General features: G+C 33.9%; 1 protein-coding gene and 1 pseudogene across 1 annotated transcript; one reads left to right on the top strand and one right to left on the bottom strand.

The window, feature by feature from the left end:
- Positions 1-394: 394 nt before the first annotated feature.
- Positions 395-512, bottom strand: LOC132065890 (5S ribosomal RNA; annotated as a pseudogene).
- A 3,616-nt stretch (positions 513-4,128) lies between these two features.
- LOC132064273 (heavy metal-associated isoprenylated plant protein 35-like) lies at positions 4,129-5,915 on the top strand. The gene is made up of 3 exons (XM_059457194.1): positions 4,129-4,355; positions 4,467-4,542; positions 4,714-5,915. Exons 1-3 carry the CDS (start codon positions 4,305-4,307, stop codon positions 5,682-5,684), a joined length of 1,098 nt encoding a protein of 365 aa, XP_059313177.1. The 5' UTR covers positions 4,129-4,304; the 3' UTR covers positions 5,685-5,915.
- Positions 5,916-15,180: the final 9,265 nt, after the last annotated feature.

Raw genomic sequence — 15,180 nt, 5'->3', positions numbered from 1 at the left:
GGAGGCGGCATTTACTTGCAACATCAAAGCAGCACCTGGTATCGAGAGACTACTGTAACGGTGCATCTTCTAGCTGCTAGTTATGATCCTATAGTTTGTGTACGTGTATCCCCTATTACGACCTGAGCAGTTGCACCCTTCCTATTGGGAGATTGACTGCCTGTTTTAGTGTCATCCCCTTAGCAGGTTATGATTCTGTGCTTTGTTGTTTTTTGACAGCAGGTTGTGTAAGTCTAGCTGTAGCACTGTAATATTCACATTTTAGCAATTAATAAAGCTAAGTTAATTACCAAAAAAAAAGTTTTTGAAAAAAAAACCTATTTGAAGAAATATTACCAGTTAGTTTTGACAAAAAAGAAAAACTTACTGTTTTTTTTTTTTGGTTAATAAAAGAGGGATGCAACACGAGGACTTCCCAAGGGTCACCCATTCTAGTACTACTCTCCAACAAGCATGCTTGACTTCAGAGTTCTGATGGGATTCGGTGCGTTAGTGCTGGTATGATTGCATCCTACGGGGTCACCCATCCTAGTACTGATTCAGTACCCTTTAAAGTTTAAACACACTTTATTATTTTTTTGATTTCAAGCTGGAAGTTCATGACGTTTATGAATAGAGCAACATAACATTGATTCTCAAGTTTCGACAAAGGTGCAAATATACCCCTCAACTTTGCGATTTAGAGCAGATATACCTCTCGTTACAAAAGTGGTGTATATATAACCGTGTCATTATAAAATGGTGTAAATATACCCCTACCGTTACAAAATGATGCAAATATAGCCTTTTTGCCGACGGAATTTTTTTTAAAATTATTTAGGTTATTTTTTAATTAAAAAAATGTCACGTGACTTTTAAAAAAAAGTCTACCTATTTATTTTTGAGTAGACATATTTTTCTAAAGCCACATGGTAATTGTTTTTTCTGGTGTGTCGGGCCTGGTTCGTTTAAAAAAAATATCTCCGTGACTTTTAAAAAATAAGCCTACCAATTTTTTTAAACGAACCAGACCTGATCCACCAGAAAACAAAATTACTATGTGGCTTTAGAAAATTATGTTTACTAAAAAAAAAGGTAGGCTTTTTTTTTTTAAAGTCACATGGCGTTTTTATTAATTAAAAAATAATCTAAATGATTTTTAAAAAGAATCCCGTCAGTGAAAAGGGTATATTTGCATCATTTTGTAACTATAGAGAGGTATATTTGCACCATTTTGTAACGACAGGGGTATATATACACCACTTTTGTAACGAGGGGTATATCTGCTCTAAATCGTAAAGTTGAGGAATATATTTGCACCATTGCCCTTTTTAAAATCGGTAAAGGGCCAAATATACCCATGTACTATTGAAAAAGGGTCAAATATACCCTTCGTTATACTTTGGGTCCAAATATACCCTTATCGTTATACTTTGGGCACTAATATACCCCTCCGCCATTAAAGTTGTCCACCTTGGGCATCCTATCCCACGTGACAATGATATATGATGAGGTGCATGCCACGTGACATTGCCACCTCATCACCTCTAACCCATTTTATTTCTCCCATCTTCCACCACTAGAACTTCCACCCCTCCACCACCATTTCCACTATTACCACCATATAGTTAGAGCTCTAGAATTTTTTTTATCCATTCTGCCTAGTATTAAATAGTAATTTACTACTGGTCTGTTATATTATATTGTTTGAATATACATGGTACCTAATTCTTTGACCATATATATGTTGAATAATGATTAATATACATAATGATTTTCAGAGTATATTAAAATTATAATTCCTTGTTCCGTTATTTTATTGAATATGTGACAAATACTATTAAAATAGGTAACTTAAGTGGACTTTTTATTGCCTGAGTCGACCGAATCTGGTTGAGAGGTGGTTGAGAATTGTGAAGCAGTGGCGGTTCAATGGTATTTTCAGGTGGTTGGTTGCTAATGATGCAAAACTGCGAATGGTCCACAACCATTATTCCTTAAGCCTCACCTCGGATTTTTCATATACCTTTACTAGGGATGAAAATTTTAGTGGTGGAAGATGGGAGGAATAAAATGGGTTAGGGGATGACGGATAAGCGTCTTGCGTGGATCCACCTCATCAAATATCATTGCCACGTAGGATGGGATGCCTAAGGTGGACAACTTTAATGGTGGAGGGGTATATTTGTGCCAAAATATAACCGTAAGGGTACATTTGGACCCAAAGTATAACGAGGGGTATATTTGTCCCTTTTCCAATAGTACAGGATTATATTTGGCCCTTTTCCGTTTTAAAATTCCAAATGATCGACCATTAATCGACCTAAGGATCCCAAAACTTTTTAAATCCTCTGTGAAACATCTTCGAATATGTTAAGAAAATTTTCCTAAAATAGATTCCACATATACACGTTTTCTTCCATAAAGTCGAGCTTCCAATACGGAGAAATTGTGTTAGGGACTCTATAGTGGAATTCAAATCTTCTCTAGATCCATTGAGAGTTACATATCTCTCATCGTAGAAATCAAAGTCTTAACCCAAATATAATTAATGATTTTTCAAGTGTGAGGTACATAAAACCAACTGCTTTCTTGTTTTGTACCATGATTAATTCGTACAAACGCAAGTAAATAAATATATTTTCTAGCTACTTTTTTGTTTACATGCTACATTCGCAAAAGTTTATGGAAAAGTTAAAGAACAAAGGCTAAAGCAAAGCTTTTCTTTTGGTTTTCATGAAGGAGTATCCGTAATTTAATTTTTAGTTTTCTACAATTAAACACTATTGCAGTGATGGTACCTTTCCCTTTTTTTCCAATCGTATGTTTAGATGAAATTTCACATTAATTTAAAAAAGTTGTTATTACGTGTTCCGTCAAAGATGAAATATGCTTGCACGGCTTCTTGCAAAACAAATAAAAATGTTGTGCTTGATCGACAAATTTTCTTAAAATATTTTTCACCTCCAGCAGTAATTCTTTGATTTTCAAAGGTCATTTTTCCAACTCCAAAACTTTTTTATTGGCGTATACTAATACTTTTGATCTCTACGTTATTGATAAATTGAAATATGGTCCTTATAATATGTAATTCAGTTCAATAACTAGATATTTTACACCAAACAAACGCTAAATATCGATGGTTTTGCTCATTCAAGGTTTAATAAGCAGTTCTTGGGTAAAACTATCTTGACAAATTTTTAAGAACTTTTGAGAAAAAAAAAGAAATATTCACACAAAAACATTAGTAGTAACAACAATAACAACATACTTAGTGTAGTCTCACAAAGTGGGTCTGCGAGGGTAGAGTATACGCTGATTTTACCCTTCTATCTTGAGAGTAAGAGCGCTATTTTCAGTAGACCCTCGGCACAAAAGATTACTCCCTCTGTCCCATATTACTTGGTCACTTTCTCTTTTGCACGCACCTTAAGAAATCATAAATAAAAGATGTATTTTACTATCTTACTCTTATCTCTTTCCAATAAATACATTATAATCAATATTGACTATTTTCAAAAACATTTAATACTAAGGGTAAGATTTAATTAATTTTATCTTAATTTTATAATAAACAAGTAATTTTGAGATATATATTTTTAGTAACATCGCTAAGTAATATGAGACGGAGGGAGTAGTACAAAATAACCTTTTAATTAAAAGAAAGATTCTTCAAAAAATCTTCTCCAATTTTTTCAAATAAATTCTTTTTGTTCCTTTATTCTATTATTTCCCAAGATTCGAAGCACACAGGTTAAACGATACTACTTCCTCTATTTCATAATAAGTGAATCTTTTAACTCATGCACACCCTTTAAGAAATTACTTACTCCTCAAAAATTATGAGTATTTTTATTAATTTATTCCCAATTAATGCTTAGAAAAAAAAAAGTTATTTAATGATTCTTGATTAAAATTAAAGATAAATTTGAAAGAATAGAATTAATTTCTTCTTGAAATTCTAAAACGTCACTTATTTTAAAATAAAATAAAAAGTCTAAAAGGTCATTTAATATAGAATGGAGAGAGTAGCATTTGCATTTTAAAAAAAAAAAATGATTCAGGAAATTATGAAAACAGAATTATGATTCAATTGGTCCGTAAGTCCCGAAACTCAACAGTATAAAATACACTCCGTGTAAACGCCAACATAGCTTCGCGCTTTTCTCTATGCACTCTACTCTCCCTCACTTTCCGCTTTTCCTCTCTCTTGAATAAAGCCTTCTCTCCCTTCACACTCTCTCTTTAGAGCAAACAAATCTTTTAATTCCTCTTCTTCACCCAATTCCTTCCTGCTCCTTCTTGGCTTATAGTCTAGTAAAGCAATGGCAGCACAAGACGGTCAAGAAGACCACCCTGAACGCCTCAACTACAAGGTTTGTCTTCTTAACTTCTTACTTCCATTCTTCTTTGTGTTTTGCCTCAAAGCCCCCCTCCCCCTCCCTTTTTCTCTGGTACTAATATTTTCTTCTGTTTTATTTCTACAGACATGGGTCCTGAAAGTTTCCATTCACTGCGAAGGCTGCAAAAGGAAAGTCAAGAAAATTCTACAACAAGTCCCTGGTATTTATCCCCCCCTTCTTTCCTTTCTTTTCTTGAGCTTCATAACATGGTTTTAATTTGTCTGATGATAAAAAAAAGTATCTTTTGAAATTTCTTTATCTGGTTAGAATGAAGTTTGAAAGTTTCATGTTGGTCTGTCTTGAAAGTTGAATTTTTATCTCAACTTTTCAGGAGTGAATGCTATAGATATTGATCTCAAGCAACAGAGAGCGACAGTAACTGGGAACGTAGAAGCAGAATCTTTACTCAGGAAACTACAAAAGTCTGGCAAACACGCCGAATTAATACCCCAACAGTCTACTGATCACAAGGAGAAAAAGCCTTCTAAATCCAAGAACAAAGATAAACAAAATGGCCCACAAAACAAAGAAGCACCAACAACTAGCCAATCCGAAACCAGTACCCACAAAGATGTCAAATCAACTGAGAAAAATGTAGTACCCAAAGAACCTTCTGGAAAAACTCAAGATGCTAGCAATGAAATACCCAAAAAGAGTGAACAATCCAGTACCGGTTCAACTAAACCGGAGGAAAAAACCGGCACCGGCGCCGGTGATGAACCGGCAGAGTCTAAGGATAATGTAGGCGGTGATGAAACGGTAAAGGAATCAAAATCTGAAGGGAAAAAGCTGGTAACCGACTCAGCCGGTAAACAACAAATTCCTAGTGATAATGCTTCTGTTAGTGGCGAAAAAAGCGGTGATGGCCCAGGTGGTGAAGCAAATAGCACTACTGGTAAAAAGAAGAAAAAGAAAGGGCAAAACAGTAACAACACCGAGGGCACACCATCAATTGTTGTTCCTGCTGGTCCAGAATTCGAACATCATAACATGGGACCACAAATTTCTGCTCCAGCCAATCATAGCCCTCCACGTCATCCAGGTTATCATTATTACCCACAGCAGGGCCCTCAATACTACGCCCCACCACCAGCATACGTTGTTAGCTACAATACCGCACAACCTACGAGCAACTATACGGCGTCGTATTATGCTCCAACACCTCCAACTTCGTATGCGTATACGTATTCTGGTCCTGTTACGGTACCTCCACCGTCCGATGTGGATACCTATCCACGCCAGCCGTTAGATTCGTTTGAAATGTTCAGTGATGAAAATCCAAATGGATGCTTTATTATGTAATGGAATTACATGTATAACGGCTTATACTACTTGTATAAGTACAAGTATAAGAGGGTTTTGTTTTCGGTTTTTTATTGTAGATATTTAAGTAGAAAAATGCAGAGATTAGGGTATAATTTAGAAAATGCCAGGTGCTAGTGTTGGGGGGCTTTAATCTTTTAGTGGGTTGTTGCTTCTTTGTTGAATGTTTTAGCTTTATTTAGTAGACTATATTTCGTTTTTTAGTCTAAAGTTAGCTTAGCCTTCGTAATGCTTAGTTGTATTTTGGCCCTTTTGCCTCATTCATCTCCCTTTTTCCTCTATAATTATGTGTAATTAGATTTGCTAATTTGTCTTGCTTGATGTATTATTAAAGATTTAAGTATTCAAGATTAATCACAAAAGAATAAATACACGCTTATAACTTTTAACTCATGAAATATAAGGAAAAAACATATTGAAACATGATGATATTCCAAATTAAATGAATACATGATACATGTTACCTAGTATTTTTCATCAAAAACAAATTAATGCAACATTTTTTATTGCTAGCCATAATTGATTGCTATGTACTCTCGCCTAAACCTATCACTTAAGTATGGTATACCGATGAGGTTTGGTATAAATAATTGGTGTACTAAAGTTCTTTCCTAAGTATAATGCCTTGGGAAATAAAGTTATTCTCTTTCCCAATTTTAACTTGATAGTAATGCGAAAAGCAAATGATATTTTCCTTTTAACTTATGAGTAGTATACGATTTTCTTTTACAGCAATCTTTTCAAGTGCTTTTGTTTTAAATATTTAGAATATTTTCTGTAATTTCATATTAAAAATTAGAGCAATCAATTGTCAAATTAAAACAATTTAAACTAAGAAGTTTGACTTTCATATTGTAGAGGAAGCATAATAAGTTCGATAAATATCAAATTTGATTTTATCCCATTTTATATTAGTGAGTGAATACGTGGGCTATTAATCGTTGTTTAGCACGTTTCATGTGACAACCTGAATCTATGATCATGTGAAGAACATGAGAAAATCTTGCAACAATAACATTATGAGAGGCTTCTAATGTTAGAGGTCAAAGCAAGCAGTGAACAACTTGGAAGAAATACATTGGACTTGTTTGGGGTATAAATAGGAGTATTTCAATATTACAAATATCAAATTTCAGCGTTTGCGATATCCATTGAACATTATGTTACAATATTATACACTTATACATAATTTTTATTTTAGTAAGTTTTTTTTAAGTAAAGTTCGTCTTATGAGATTTATGCATAAACACAATTTTAGTATAACAAGACCTATTTGGAATAAGCTAATTTATTTGGGATCTTGTAAATTCACTCTTTTCCCACTTTTCACATCGAAAATTATTTATAGATAAAGAAATGTCAAAAGGGCTTCTTACTTCTGAAATAGCTCCTTCTATATATATAAACACTGATTTACCAAGAATATGCAAGAAAAACTTTATGGCCAATTTTTTAAAAACAAAATTAAGAAATAATGATTAGTTTTGTAATGATACTTCTTCCGTCTCAAAATATTTTTCGTTTTATTTATCGAAGATAAAATTAAGTAGCTTTTTCCTAGTATGCCCTTGTATTAATTATATCAATCAACTGATTTTATGAGTTCACATACCAACATTTAAGAATTTTCATCATTAATGGAGTAAATATTTATTGAGGAGAGAGAACATGATGAAATATGCTAACGGGGTAAAATAGTCAAAATTGCTACCCTTATAAATGCTTTCTTAAGAGTCGTATAAATAAATAAAAAATGCGATAAATATTTTGAGATGGAGGAAGTAATTAAAATGATTTTAGTTTCTACTTAATGATAATCTCTATCACACCAGCTATTCAATAAAATACAAGTTATTTAATACCCCTAAAAATAGGAATATACATTATCTAGTTGCTGTATTTGGGCCAGCAAATCCATGAGAGGTTTAATCTGACGTGTAAAGTGAAGTTGGTGATGCGCTGAATTGTAAGAAGGTTAGGCGAGAGAAGGGCAGGGAAGTGGCCCTTGTATTTGGTGTCTCTTTAGGAAAGAGACACCTTTCATCAAAAGTCACAAAACACTGGTTGAGGTTTTGATGGTTTCTTTTGTCCTTGTTGCTTAACCTAATTATGACACTAACCTCTTTATTCTCTTTCCTGCTCTCTCTCCTTCACTTCTTAGCACTCTTTTTTTCTCATCCGGTGTGTCGGTAGAAACATTAAAACTCTGATTAAATTCGAATCGCATATTGCATGACCCATTTTTTGGGTGCGCCACCAACATAATTTTTTCTATATCAGGGGACTCGAACCCATCATCCCTGATTAAGGGTAAGAGGAATCTTAACCATCTCACCATAACTTTTATTGGTCTTCCTAATACTCTTTACTTTCTCTGGCTTAATATATGTGAAGGTGTTTGACTGAAAAAAAAAAAAAAAAGATTGTCTTTTCAATTTGTGGTTTAAAATGAGTTATAAATCGTCTAATTGATAATTTGAAAATTAAATTGTTATTAAATATTAAAAAATGTGTTATTCTTTTGTTATCCTAACTAGTCGGTGTTGAGTTTAATAGATAGGTTGAATGGGAAATGGAGGAAAAGGTTTTAGGAAATGAGTTGTCCCCTTTTCTTTATGAAATAAGATTTGTCATATAGGTGGTGGAAAGAAAAAGTTCTCATACTTAAAAGTAGAAGCACTACTTCTTGTTGCTAAAAGGGTCAAGAAGAGGATCTCTCCTCGCGCCGTTGTCGTCGCTCGGCTCGGCTTTGGATTCGGCTTCGGCTTAATTAATTAATTAATTCCAGATCCTGTCCCGCGACCCGTTTCTTTCTTTTATTTTTAAAACAAATATTTTCTGAAAGGTTGCAAACCTTTCTGAAAAGCTGCAAACCTCTTCCCAACCAAAGGCATTAATGGCTATAAATTCCAGTTAATATTCAGATTATTACTTACGAATTTTCTGATATTTTTTTATTCTTCTACTCACTTAAAAGTTTACTTCTGTGTGATATACTGCCGTTAAGTGGTTCGCCTGACATCAGAGTTTTTGATACCAACACACCGGTGAGTGAAATCCTTCTATCCTGGGAGGAAATATTCCACATTCAACCTCGGATGCTTGAGAATAATTTCCTTAAGGACACACTGTGCATTCAGTGGGCTGGATTTCTGTTCCTTAAAAATATTTTCGTATACTCTTTCTGATTATTTTTTCAGATTCTGTTTTATATTGGTTTATGCTTTCTGATTTTGTAAAGTTGCTGATTTCTAAAAATATTGCTAAGTTACTGTTTCGCAGTACACATTGATAACAGCCGGTCAATGTTACTGCTCTTGCTGAAGGGAAAAAAAAAATGTTACTGCTCTTTCTTGGACTTATGGTTTGTAATGATGTTTGTCACTTTGTGTTAGTTACTTTGAATCTTGAGACCCCCATGTGATCAAAAGCAGTTTGTGTTGTTTGGTTATAACCATCACTTCTTTTAACAAACACAACGACTCGCCTTTGGCTTTGAGTGGTGACAAAAAAAGATCCATTTTGACTCTAGTTTGACTGTTTGATGTCCTATTTTAAATGCTTTCAGTTACTATCAGAATTTCTTCAGATCTAATTCTAGTTTTAGTTGGATGCTGGTCAAACTCCGGAATTCCCATAACAAAATTACAAAAATAGAGCTGTTATTAAACTCCAGGGGACAAAAAAATTGCGAGGAAATTTTGTGTATTTGGATTTCCATAGAAGATTTTTTTTCAAAAAATATTGTAGTAGTTTTCTGAAATTTAGCTCTAATTTTGGCTTTTGCTTCTGTCAAAAAATGTAGTTTCATTTTTTAAGCAAATTTTTTTTCTTAAAAAGCACATAAGAGTTTTGAAGTTCTAATTTTTTCTCGAAAAGCTTTGATAGCAAAATTGAACCCAAAAAGTGAGGCGCACTTGTTGAATCAGGAGGGAAGAGTTAAAAGAAAGTTTTTTATTGGCTCTAACATCACATTTTCCATGAAAAGAATGAATGAATGACATCTTGGAGTTAGCAACCGCACTCATGCTTGGAAATCAATGAATCTATGGTGCACTCAAAAAGTCTGAACTAACGGTTCATGAAGTAGGTAACTAGAGAAAATTATTAAGCGATTTCTTTTCATTAGAGGAAAATAATTATGAAAATTTATGCACATAAATAATTGTGCAATATAGTAATTCCGCATGTTTTTTTTATCATCATCTAATTATAATGTTATTCTTAATAAATCATGTTTGGTTGAACAAGTATGATTACATATGTAATTTTATTCTAAATAAAAGTTAATTAAAAATGAGACAAACTTTTTAAATTAGATTAACATGTAATTAAGTTTTAATATGTAATGTGTGTGTGTGTATAAATGAAAAATAAAAAAAATGAATTCATATGGTAATTACGCTGTGACATTTCTACCAATTCGCTGCTTACCTTGGGAATTGAAAAGTATAATTACTTCCCCTTTATTACACCTAATATCATATTGACCGAATAATTTTAACCCGGCAAAACGTTAGAATATATTATACCTGAATCTAATTATAAAACGGCCTTCCAAGCATGTCCTTGAATTTTGAAGGCAAAGTTATTTACTACTTCTGTTGGTGGAAGGTAATAACATAATCAAAACGAATTAAAACTGATCCAAACACTATCGTGATACAAATCAACGAAATTTTGTTTTATGATTTGTCTTGCAAGCTTTACAACCATATAAATTGCTATCTTGTCCTTAATAAAAATTTGGTTGTCTAATGCTTAATGATTGACAAAGTATCTTGAAGGTAATTATAACATTGGGAAAGAAGGGAATGATCTGCAAATTTTCTCTTAGCAACTCATCATCAATTATTGATCTTGAAGGCCTTGGAATAATGGCATCTGTTGGGGTCCTCAATGTTTTGGAAAGTTATCTTTTGCTCCATTATTCCTGTCATCATTTGCTTTAATTTAATGGTCCCAGAGCCAGAGGACTCAATACTCTCACTAAATTAGATAACTTGCTTGATAGTTTCGCATTATTAGAAGAGAAATGAGAAATGAGAAAAGAATATTAATAGAATCAAAGGGTAAAGTGTTCTCATTTTCCGACAAGTTTAAATTATATAAATACTATCGGTGTAAGAATTTTCACATAATCAAGTCACTCTGACATGTTTTAGTATACAACCTGTTTTATTTTTAAGATTACAGATCTCGCATTTTAAGAAAGCTTGCCTTAAAATATTCTTTGAATAATTATATATATATATATATCCTCTTCTCTGTCGAAGTGTAGTGTGGTGAGGTTTTGCCTCACAGACAGAGTGGGAAATTGGGAGAAAAATACTTGGATCATTTGCTTCTAGTTTGTACTAAAGTGGCTTGAGTAGCCCTCGAAGAGTGAAAGCCACTTGACTGTAAGGAGAGGAGTTCACGGATGTTTTTTTCTCATCGTGTAGCCGGAGAATTCGATTACCACTGCATCCTTTTATATATATATATATATATATATATATATATATGCACACACTAATTTAGATCCTTTTATAACTAATTGAACGGAGAACTACCACTTATTGTCCACTTGTCTATCCAAGCAATGGGTGAAGTGAATATTCTCCATCCCTTTTCTTGGTTTTGAAAAGGTTGATTACCTAGTCTAGAAAGTGTATTGACTACAACCTCCTAAGTAATTATATATTTCTCTGGTTCTAATAAAATTGATCCTCTTAATTTCTTTAAGTAAAAGTCTCGTTTATTCTTTTCTTTTTTTTTCTCAAAAGTTCCGAAAATCTCGCTTTTTCAACAATCTAAAGTATTATATGTTCAATATTATATACGTCCTATCTCAATTTATATGATACTTTTTTTTAATCAATCCAAAAAGAATGACATTTTTCTATAATTAGAAATAATTTGAATCTTAAATTTCTTCTTTTACCCTTAATCAAAATGATTTTCTAGCCATAAAAATTTATTTGGCTTGTTTTAAATCACAAAATTCAAAAGTCTTCATTTCTTTCTTAAATTTCGTGGCTAGTCAAACACTCTGTATAAATTGGGACGGAGGGAGTATCACTTTAAATTTTGCTTGACAACTTATCAACTATCTGTTTTCTCAGTTTTGCTGAACCTCTCACATTTTACAATCCTTCCTTTAATTATTATTAAAAAGAATCAAAGCATCTAATTCAAAGAGCGTTGAGTTGAGTTGTCTGAGATCATTAATTTTAAACTATTTTGGAAATTCTTACACAATCAGTGTTGGGACAAATAATATCTTCTCTAACACGATCTTGCACATATAAAAATCTGTTACAGAACTTTAAATGTGAATCTAATTAGTTTTTTTTTTCGTGAAAAGGTAAAAATGACTAAATAGGGTGGAGAGAGTGCACGCGCTCTTGAAGAATGTGTCTAAATCAAATAGAAAGACTAACTTCAATATGCTAAGGAGTTGGCTTGGAGTAAAGTTAATGACTTAATTGATTGAATTAAGAGAGACAACCCTTCAACAACTATGAGCAAAATAGAGAGAAGTTATTGTGATAGAATATTGAGAGAAAATAATTGTGAAAATGGACATATTAAAATTTAGTCCTAATATCACGTGAAAGGATGTTGAAAAATCCCACAACATGTGAGAAATGGATAGAGGGTATGCTTATATGATCTTTCTTGGACAATTATCTCCTCGTAAATTAGCTTTAGGGTTGAGTTAGATCCAAGATTAATTTCATTATATGGTATCAGAGCGGGACCAATTCAATTATTGTGCATCGATGTTTGACCCCCATTTTAAATTGCCCATGCTTTAGATGTCAAGCACTGAACGTGAATGTGATGTTGAAAAGTATTACATCGGATAAAAAGGGATGATTTGTCTCCTTTCTTATATGGGCTTGGGCAAAGAATCCCACGTGCATTTATGTTTTGTTTCCTACATCATGTATATTAATGGTATTTCTTCAAAACATATCTTAAATTATAAGTTTAACGAGGCGTATGCTACAATGTTTATTGTATACAGCTCAACTAATAAAGTCAGGAGTTCAAGTCTCATGTCCATCTTGCTATTTTTCATTTATTTTTCTAAAATTTAGCGCATCCATCGGAGCTGGCCGGTCTAGTGTCCCTTCTTGCTTCTTAAAGAAGTACTTTACTTGTTTGATTTATTCTCAAAATCTCAAGTCTCTCACATTGAAATCTATATTCTACTTTTAAGTAAGAATTATTAAAATTTTAAAAACAATTTAAACTACTTTTAAGCAAAGACTCGGAATGCTCCACAACTAAGTTTACCCATTCAGACTCGCCTTTGTTCAATTATATAAAAGAAAAATAAGCACTTCGATGAAGATTTATAGCATCATTCAAGTAAGTACAAATTAAGATCGTAGAAACATGGGCTTGTGATATAGCAACACCTAATTCCAGACCGGTTAATGCAAGAACTATAAATCCCAGTCCTTTTTTTGTCACACCCCAACCTTGGAGGGTGTGACCGGCACCCGATGCCCGAAGGCCCGAGCGAACCAACCATGGCATCTGTGACCTGTAACATGAGCATTGGGCCTACAAGGCCGCTAAATGACCACAATAAGAATCAAATGTGATAAACTGCAAGCAGAAGAGCCCAACACGACATATATATATATATATATATATATATATATATATATATATATATATATATATACTAAGGCCGACGAGGCCACAACAACCGTAATAATAATTTCCGGAAGGCCGATAAGACCATACAAAAACATATATACAATGACCACTAGTATTCTGCAAGCCTCAAGAGGGTAACACAAGTATCAACAGTAGGGATAGGGCCCCGACATACCCCAAAACTATATTTATGCATATGCGGAGTACCTATGGACTAAAACCAGCAACTCCGAAGAAGTGGAGTTCGACACACGACCGCTGATCACGGGTCCTACTGAGGAGGCGCGCCGGCCTATCTATCAGCACCTGTGGGCATGAACATAGCGCATAAAGAGGCGTCAGTACGAAATATGTACTGATTCTATAGGGCGGTAAGTGTAAGCATAACAAATATAAATAACAAGAGGAGAGATATAGAGGCAACCTGAACTCTGAAACAAGCCGCTGAGGGCAATCATAACCACAACGTGAATATAACTGTATGATCGTAAAAATCATTCCTCACAGTGGAGGCTTATAACATATCATATCATATAATAATATATATCCCTCTGTAGGGTGAGCTCATCATCATATCATCATCTCTGCCCAACTGATCAGTGGCAATGCACAGCTACGTGCCTACCCGGTCGTTTACGATACGACTCAGTAAAGAAAGGAACATGTCTAGGTGCACATATAAGTGCCTTCCCGACCGACTATGGCGAGGCTCGGTAATGAAAATAAATACATATACATATAAGTGCAATGCAAGACTGAACTCAGAAGAGATATCATAAAAAGAGTTGGAGTGACCTATCGTCGTTACCCTCCGACTATCGTTATTGTCGCTACATTCTTTATCTTTCAAATTATGAAGCAACAAGTACAGGGGACATGAGAGCTACGTGTTATGAGTTTCATATGAAACAAATGTTATGTTTAGGCTAGCATGAACCATGATCGATATGGTTCTAGTTCTCTTTGGCAACAAACAAGGAAAATGAGAATACAAAATTCTTCTTCGATCTAAGTTATTCACTAGGAAAGGGCAGGTCTAACCATCTGTACCAATTTGAGGTGAAACAATTCAATAAACGGTTATCTGAATTCTAGTCATGCCGAAAAGCATAGAGAAAGCCCTACATACCTCGTTGTTGGAGCTATATGCGGTTCCCGAGTCCCCGAATGCCTTATGAACAATTTCCTACACCATATGAACCATTCGGGATCAAAATCAAGTTCGTAACTTATAGAAATCTTCATTTAGACATTTAATCGAGCAACTTGCGAGCGCTAGTTTATAGGCTCATTTGTAGCTTAGTTTTTATGTAAAACGCTACCAAATCTTAATTTTCTACTCCTCCTCATCAATACGATCCCATCCATATCACCACCTCTTCAAACAACACAACAAAACCACACGAAATAGCCCAAAGAATTAAGCTATGTTCATAAGAGTTAGTAAGAACCTATTCTTATGGAACTTCTTCCAATTTTCTAGGTCTAAACGTTTGTAGAGTTCAAGGAGATGCAAAAAAGGTTAAAATATACCTCAAGTGATGTAGAACACTTCAAACTTTAAATTACTTCAAGGTGAAGTTTTCATCCGAGAAGCAAAATAGCGAAGAAATCACGATTCCGTAATCACCATGTTGTTAACCATGTTAAAGTTGATAGATTTGCTCTTGGTTTGGATTGAGATTGATGGAGGATTAATTGGAGAGGGTTTGAGGGTTTTCCAGGTCTTGAAGATGAAAAAATGAAGGGAAAAATCATGAAGGGCCTTATATATATACAAGGCAAAAATGCGACCACCGACTATACTTCGTTGTCC

This window comes from Lycium ferocissimum, chromosome 7, assembly GCF_029784015.1.
Source record: "Lycium ferocissimum isolate CSIRO_LF1 chromosome 7, AGI_CSIRO_Lferr_CH_V1, whole genome shotgun sequence".
Lineage (NCBI taxonomy): Eukaryota > Viridiplantae > Streptophyta > Magnoliopsida > Solanales > Solanaceae > Lycium > Lycium ferocissimum.
The sequence above is the reverse complement of the archived record's forward strand: the minus strand, read 5'-3'. Positions and strand labels throughout refer to the sequence as shown.

Coding starts and splice junctions, on each gene's coding strand:
- LOC132064273 (XM_059457194.1), top strand. CDS start 4,305: ATGGCAGCACAAGACGGTCAAGAAGACCACCCTGAACGCCTCAACTAC. Junction 4,356..4,466: donor CTGAACGCCTCAACTACAAG/GTTTGTCTTCTT, acceptor TTATTTCTACAG/ACATGGGTCCTGAAAGTTTC. Junction 4,543..4,713: donor AATTCTACAACAAGTCCCTG/GTATTTATCCCC, acceptor TCAACTTTTCAG/GAGTGAATGCTATAGATATT.